Source organism: Narcine bancroftii, chromosome 8 (genome assembly GCF_036971445.1).
Source record: "Narcine bancroftii isolate sNarBan1 chromosome 8, sNarBan1.hap1, whole genome shotgun sequence".
Lineage (NCBI taxonomy): Eukaryota > Metazoa > Chordata > Chondrichthyes > Torpediniformes > Narcinidae > Narcine > Narcine bancroftii.
The window spans coordinates 139,104,215-139,111,420 of NC_091476.1; the positions used below are offsets into that span (position 1 = coordinate 139,104,215).

At 45.5% G+C, this 7,206-nt stretch overlaps 1 protein-coding gene across 1 annotated transcript in view; it reads right to left on the minus strand.

Annotated features, from left to right (window-relative positions):
• The window catches only part of LOC138741243 (cell adhesion molecule DSCAML1-like), a 352,860-nt gene extending 346,218 nt beyond the window's left edge, over positions 1 to 6,642 (minus strand). Inside the window, exon 1 of the mRNA XM_069895004.1 lies at positions 6,524 to 6,642. Within this exon, the coding sequence (XP_069751105.1) occupies positions 6,524 to 6,566 (43 nt within the window). The 5' untranslated portion in view covers positions 6,567 to 6,642. The remainder of the gene's footprint in view (positions 1 to 6,523) is intronic.
• Positions 6,643 to 7,206: the final 564 nt, after the last annotated feature.

Below are 7,206 nucleotides of genomic sequence, written 5' to 3' on the forward strand. Positions count from 1 at the left end.
AAATCTATCAAATCCTTAGGTTTGTTGCCTATGTTTATGGGTACAAAGAAAACTTTCACATTTTTGTAATTAACTTCTCCAGATTGGACCGCATGTTGTCCAAAGGTCGAATACATCTATCAACTCAGAAATCTCATGCAAGTATCATTGGATACATTCATTGGAGGAGCATCAGCCAGGACTTGGGGGTCTGTGCAATAGGATACAAATCCACAATGTTCTAACTCAACAGGTGAGAGTGCAAATTCAAAGCCATACATAAAGCCCTACAAGGTGAGGCATGGGATTGCATTGAGACACACACCAAATGAATGATACATAATACCGTTACTTCATTGTTACTCAGTCAAAATACTGGAAGCCCCTATCCCTTGCACTATGGGAATCGCTTTGTTAAATATGGGTGTGCCTGGCAAGGCCAGTAATCATTGGTCATCCCTAAATGTTCTCAAGCAGATGGCAGTGAGCCACCTTCTTCAACCATGGCAGTCTTTGTGGGAAGGTTCTCCAGGTAGGGAGTTCCAGGATTTGACCAGGTGCTAGGGTCAGGGACATCTCAGATTGAATCCACAACATTCTGAAGCAGGAGGGTGAGCAGCCAGATGTTGTGGTCCACATTGGAACCAATGACATAGTTAAGGGTTGGGATGAGGTCCTGAAGAGGGAAGATAGGTAGTTAGGAAGGAAGCTGAAAAGCAGAAGCTCAAGGATGATATCTTGGGATTGCTGTCTGTGCCACGTACCAGTGAGGGTAGGAATAGGAAGTTGTGGAAGATGAACGTGTGCTTGAAGAGTTGGTGCAGGGGTTCAGATTTATGCATCATTAGGATCTCTTCTGGGGAAGGTCTGTTCTGTACAAAAGTGACAGGCTGCACCTGGAGGGACAAATATTCTGGCAGGCATGTTTACTCGAGCTGTTTTGGCAGAAGAATGGGAACCAGAATGTGAGGGGAGGGACTCGAGCAGACAGTGGAAAGGATGGTGCAATTTGTTGTGGATTTGCGAGGAAGGACAGGCAGAGGAGGGAGCATAAATGTAATCAGTTGCATGGTTTGAAATTGTCTATTTCAATGCAAGGAGAATTAAGAAGAAAGGAGATGAACTGAGAGCATAGGTATATATACGTGGAATTACGATGTTATGGCCATTAAAGAGACATAGCTGATGCAAGGACAGGATTGGCTGATGCAGGTACAGAGTTTAGGTATCTAAAAAGGGATAGAATGGGATGTAAAAGAGTGGGGGAGTACTATTACTGGTCAGGGATAGTATCAGAGCTGCAGAAAGGAATGACGCTGTGAAGGGAGTGTCTATTAAGTCAGTATGGGTGGAAGTCAGAAATAGGACGGAAGCAATCACTGTATTGGGAGTAGTCTATAGTCACGCAAATTGCCCTCATGACACTGAGGAACAGATAAGTAGGCAGACTTTGGAATAGTGCAGAAATTACAAGGTTGTTGTTATGGGAGACTTCTCTACCACCAGGTCTGATTAATCAATGCTGGGCTTGGATTTGGGAGGTTGGGTGGAGAGGAAGGGGGCAGATTGAAGAAGACTTCCCAAATATTAACTGGCACTTCTTTGCTGCAAGATGGGTAGATGGGCAGAATTTGTCAGGTGTGTCCCAGAGGAATTCCTGACTCATTATGTGGACCAGCCAACTAGAGGAGAGGCTATACTGATTCTCAGACTGGGTAATAAGCCAGGTCAGGTGAAATATCTCTCAGTTGGGAAGCATTTCAGTGAGAGTGACCACAACTCCCTAAGTTTTGGAAAAGCTATGGATAAATGCAGACAAAAATGGTAAGGTGTTTAATTGGGGAAGGGCTAATTAAGATGGGATATGGCAAGAACTAGGGAGAGTAAATTGGGAACAGATGTTCTCAGGAGAAACCACGGAAGTAATTGGAGTATGTTTAGGGACCACCTGCTTGGGGTTCAGGACAGGCTTTGTCACACTGAGACAGGGAAAAGATGGTCAGAAAAGGGAGCCTTGGTGACAGGTGAGGCAGCTAGACAAGAGGAAGAAGGAAGCAAACATTGAATTGAGAAAGAAAAAAAAACAGGAAGGGCTCATGAGCGTTATATGGTAACTAGGAAGGAATTTAAGTGAGCTAGATGGGATCATGAAGTAGGATTAAGGAAAACCCTAAGGCGTACTATGCATATGTGAAGAGCAGGATGATAAAAGTGAAGGTGGGGCTGCTTAAGGGTAAAGGAGGCAACATGTGCGGAGGAGGTGGAGATTAAGAAAGAGGAAATGCTGGAACTACTTAAAAACATTAGGATTGATAAACTCCAGGGACCAGATGACATATGTTTAAGGTAGACATCAGGGGTAAGGTTTTTTTTTTACACAGAGAGCTATGGGTGTCTGGAGTCCATTTCCAGAGATGGTGTTGGAGCCTGGAACAATACGGGCATTTAAGAGACTCTTACAGGCATATGGATGAAAGAAAAATAGAGAGTTACGAGGTAGGGAGGGTTTCGGTTTTTTTGGAGTAGGCCTAAAATGGATGGAACAGCATTGTGGGCCAAAGGACCTGTACTGTAATGTTCCATGTTGTATGACCCAGCAACAATAAAGGTTGGGTGTGTGTATGTGTGGGATTTTGAAGACAGTGTTCAATTCACACAGATTACATCAGTTTAGGAACTCTCCCCACAATCTTTCAATATGAATCAATAAAGTATCTGGCATCAATGTGGTTGATTCTTACCTGCCTTCTAAAACAGTCTAGGTAGCTGTTCAGTGGCATCAAAGCCTTAAGGAGCAGGACCAAACAAGACAACACAAAACATGAACATAGTTCAACATCCCCAGTATTTATTTTAAATAACTGACTTTCCTGGTCTTTATCTCTTCTTATCGTTAGTGTGAACACCTGTCTGCTGGAATCATATTTCAATTACAACCTACACTTCCCCTTTAGAGCTCTGTGAAACTGCCTCTGTCCAATGAAGGTCACGCAACGAATTAACCCAAAATGATCTCACTTGTATTTTTTTTAAAAACACAAGATTCTGCTCTTCCCATTTTAAATGAATCCTTCTGCTGTGTTCCTCCTTTAGAGCACAGGCCCTTCAGTAGGTGCCGCTTTCAGCCCTAACACTTATTTTTATGTTGGATCACAAACCGCCAACAACCCTTCATGTTTATCGGAGAATCCTGCGTTTTTCACAACAAAATTATTTCAGTTGATACATTAATGCTCCCTCAAAAAAAAAATTGGGCAATTTCCATTTTCTTTGTACATTGCAAGAGAAACTGTTTACATGGGCATAGGTCTGTGGGCATATTTTAAAGCAGCAGCTCAATGAAGAAAGACAATAGGAGACTGCTCTACTCGTAAATGCATCTGAAAGGGATTCTAGATACAAATAATCCCTCTTCATCATGCTGTGTGTCTTTGGGCCAATGAATAGGAACAATTCTGCAGCAAGACATTTAATATTTTTAACAATAAAGAAATAGGATGGGGAGATGGGGGAAGATATTAGCATGGAGCGAACTGTCCCCGGCTCGACAATCTACCTCTTTCAGGTCAGGTAATTGCAGACACTGATTTGTATACCCTGCATCTTGCACTTTCTTGTCATCCTTGAGTGCAAATGAAGTCCTTTTAATTGGCATTTCACAAAAAAACTGTTATAACGCCTAGAATATGGACTCCTCTTCCTTCACTACTCCCCACATACCCTACACTTTTCACTTGCAATATTTATAATTCTGGTTTTTTTTTAATATTTTGGAAGGAGAATCAGGCAGCTTTATATTGAAAGGATTTGGGAGAGCTTAGCAGGCTTGAAATGGGAGGCAGAATTTACAAACATTATCCTTCGCTGGGTTCACAATGGGAAAGGGGTAAACCGCTGAATCGGGTCCACAGTTTAAACACTAGGGACCAATGAACAACACTTCCTCTTTATTTTCTTCTGACTTTCCCCCCCCAAAATCAATCAAGGCATTCTATTCTAAATACAGGGATAACACCTCATCTCCATCATTTAACGGGATGAGATATATTAAAAAAAGTGATTGAAGCAACGCCTCCAGTAGGGACCGAACTCGTGGGGGAAAGCTTGGAACCATCACTGCTTCCTTTCGCAGCTGACCGCATCACCCCGCCACCCGCAGCCAAAGTTTACCGTCTCCCCGGGGAATGTTCGATTGCAGAAACCCCACATCACTAGTCCTGTGCGTCCAGACAATAAATTCACAATGTGCCACGGTGGTTCACTCATTCGGGAACCTGACACAACAGGAGAGAATGATGCCGAGCTGCGGTATTCCAGGAGTTAGTTTGTGGGAGAGAGAAAAAGTGTGAGTGTGAGAAAAGGGGAGAGGAGGAGGGGGAGAGTGAGGGAGAAGGCAGAGAGAAAAGGGGGAGGGGGAGATGGGGAGGGGGGGAGACAGGGGGAGATGGCGAGGGGAGAGAGGAGTGAGCAGGGGAGAGAGGAAAGGGGAGGGGGAGGGGAAGAGAGAGGGGGAGGGGAAGAGAGAGGGGGAGGGGAAGAGAGAGGGGAAAGGAAGAGAGGTGAGGGGAAGAGAGGGAGGAGGGGAAGAGAAAGGGGAAGGGAAGAGAGAGGGGAAGGGAAGGGAAGAGAGAGGGGGAGGGGAAGAGAGAGAGAGAAAGGGGAGGGGAAGAGAGGAGAGGGAAGAGAGGGGGAGGGGAAGAGAGAGGGGGAGGAGTAGGGAGTGGAAGGGAGATAGAGGGGGAGGAGTAGGGAGTGGAAGGGAGATAGAGGGGAGGGGGAGATGTGAAGGGGATGGGAAGGAGAGGGAGAGGGAGGGGATGGGAAGGAGAGGGAGATGTGAGTGTATGGAGGGAGTATAAAAAGGATGAAGGAGGGGTGAGAGAAATTAATGGAGAAATGAAAGAGGGTGCGAGAGAAGGATGACGAGGTGAGGGATAGGTGGAGAGTTGGAGGGGGTGAGAAGGGCGTGCTGCCATGGGCAAGAGAGAATGGGGAAGCGTAAAGCGGGAAAGTGGCTAAAAGAGAGCAAATGTGAGCTCGAAAGTGAGAAAGAATGAAGGAGATTGTGATCGAGCCCGTATGAGAGAGAATCCGTGAGAGAGCGAGCGGGAGGGTGCGTTAGTGTGAGAGAGAGAGTGAGATGAAAGAGTGCGTGGACAAAGATGGTGTGAGAGTGAGAGAAAGACTGTGCCTCGGTGTCTGTGAAAGGCAAGCATTTTCTCTCCCGTTTATCGTTTACAACCATTCTCATGTGGATACGAGGGTTAGTCTGGGGGCGACGAAGAAGAGATAACTTGTTGTTTGAGGCGGATTGGCTCAGGGGGGTGTGGAACTAGGACGGGGGTGATACTGTAACTCTCCTCCAGGCTCAGACCGGACGGAACCTTTCGGAAACGGGGCATCTCCAATGAACCGGCGCTACCTGGCTGTCACTGGCTAGCATCAATGCTCTTCCATGTATACACACGCAACATGGTCACAATGGGTTTCAGCAAGTTTCGATCCCCAACTGTTTCTTAACATCGGTTCCACGTCCACTCCGAACTCTTGAAACAGGCGGCTTGTTCACCTTTGTTTGTCCCCTGACTAACATCGTCAACCGCCTGCCGAACCATTCACATGGTCAATGCAGCGAGCAAACTCGAGAGCGGAGAGCCCAGAACAGGAGAAGCGTGTGCTCGGGGTTCCCAGCAGACGGACAGCGCGCCAGGTCCGAGCGGGGCAGGAGCGGGGGCAGCAGCGCACCCGTTCACACAGAGAAACAAACTCGAAATATCCCGCTTCGCAGCATTCCCGTGTTTAAACCACTTTGCGGATTTCAATGTTTAAAAATCCAATCTGATACCACACAGGAGACGCAGCAAGAAATGCACAATTTAAAAATCCGGTGGGGGGGCTGCTTCAACCCTCCAACTGCAGCTCCCGGGACAAGAGGGGAAGAAAGGGGTACGAACACTCCAATACCGACAGAAATCTCGCCCCCTTGAGCAGTTTCCAGGAGGGAAAAATAAAATGAAAGAGAACCATATGAAATAACGACAGATTTTTTTTAAAACAGATCCAAATTCGAATTAATCCCAATATACAAATAATCAGACTTGTTTTTTTTTCAGTCGAGCCCAGAACTCCACACAAATCATTGGTATTGAAAAGAAATGAATTCTATCATAGAAAGAAATTCTATCAGCAATTATGTTTAGGGACAGCGCATCTGAATAGGCGAAATCTCTCATTTTAATACGGTCATTACATTGACTATAGCTTGTCCCCAGATCTATTTCTTAATCGTTCCTCAATCACATCCTGGAGTAGAAGCGTGTTTGAATAAAATTCTATCCAGGTGAAACATGTTTTGTATTTGGGGATACTGGAAACTCATTTTTAAAAAATCAATCATATCTTTCCCATGGATTAAAAAAAATTCACGCAAGACACGAGAGGTTAATAGTTTAGTAACAGGATGGCCCACTATTTTATCCATATCTCGCAAATATTAAATTACAATTATTAATTATTTAACCATTTGAAAAGAAACAGGACGTACCTCGAGTTAGAGAGTACAGCAGGGTTAGACTGATAAGCCACATGCCATAAACAGCACCTATTTCCCTGTGTGTGTGTGTCTTATAGCTCAGTGCAGTTGAGAGAGAGCTCTGATCCCTCGTTTTGGTTGTCGGAGACTGCGAGGTGAAGGTAACAGCGGCTCCCCAACGCCAGCCTACCCGGGACATGTCATCGCTGCCAAAGGTGGGGAGTGTCACCTCGCCCCGCCCAGTCACAGAAATCTGGAGATCACGCCACAGTCACTACACGGACGGTGGAGCATCCGATAAACCTCAGATCGCAGGATTATTGGTTATCGCTGTCATTAGATCCACGCACGTGTGGCCGAGGTGGATTAGCCCCTCGGGAGTACTGTGCAATGAGGACTGAGCTGACGAGACAGAGCATGAATAAAATACACCAAATATTACCCACACAAGGGTCGTCGATGCTTAATCCCCATTAGTATCTTAAACTTTCAATTAAAGCGTTTTAATTCAACGCACAATGTCATACTTAAAACGTCAAAGGTGAAATGATTCAGGGCATTTTCAAGAAAGGTCTATGTTTATTCGGACACAGGCCATCGAGAAAAGCAGCAGCAAGACTGCGGAGAGCCAAGAAAGTGGTTCACAGCTGGTCTAGCATCATAGACCATCAAATGTTAAGGGGACATCGTGCTGG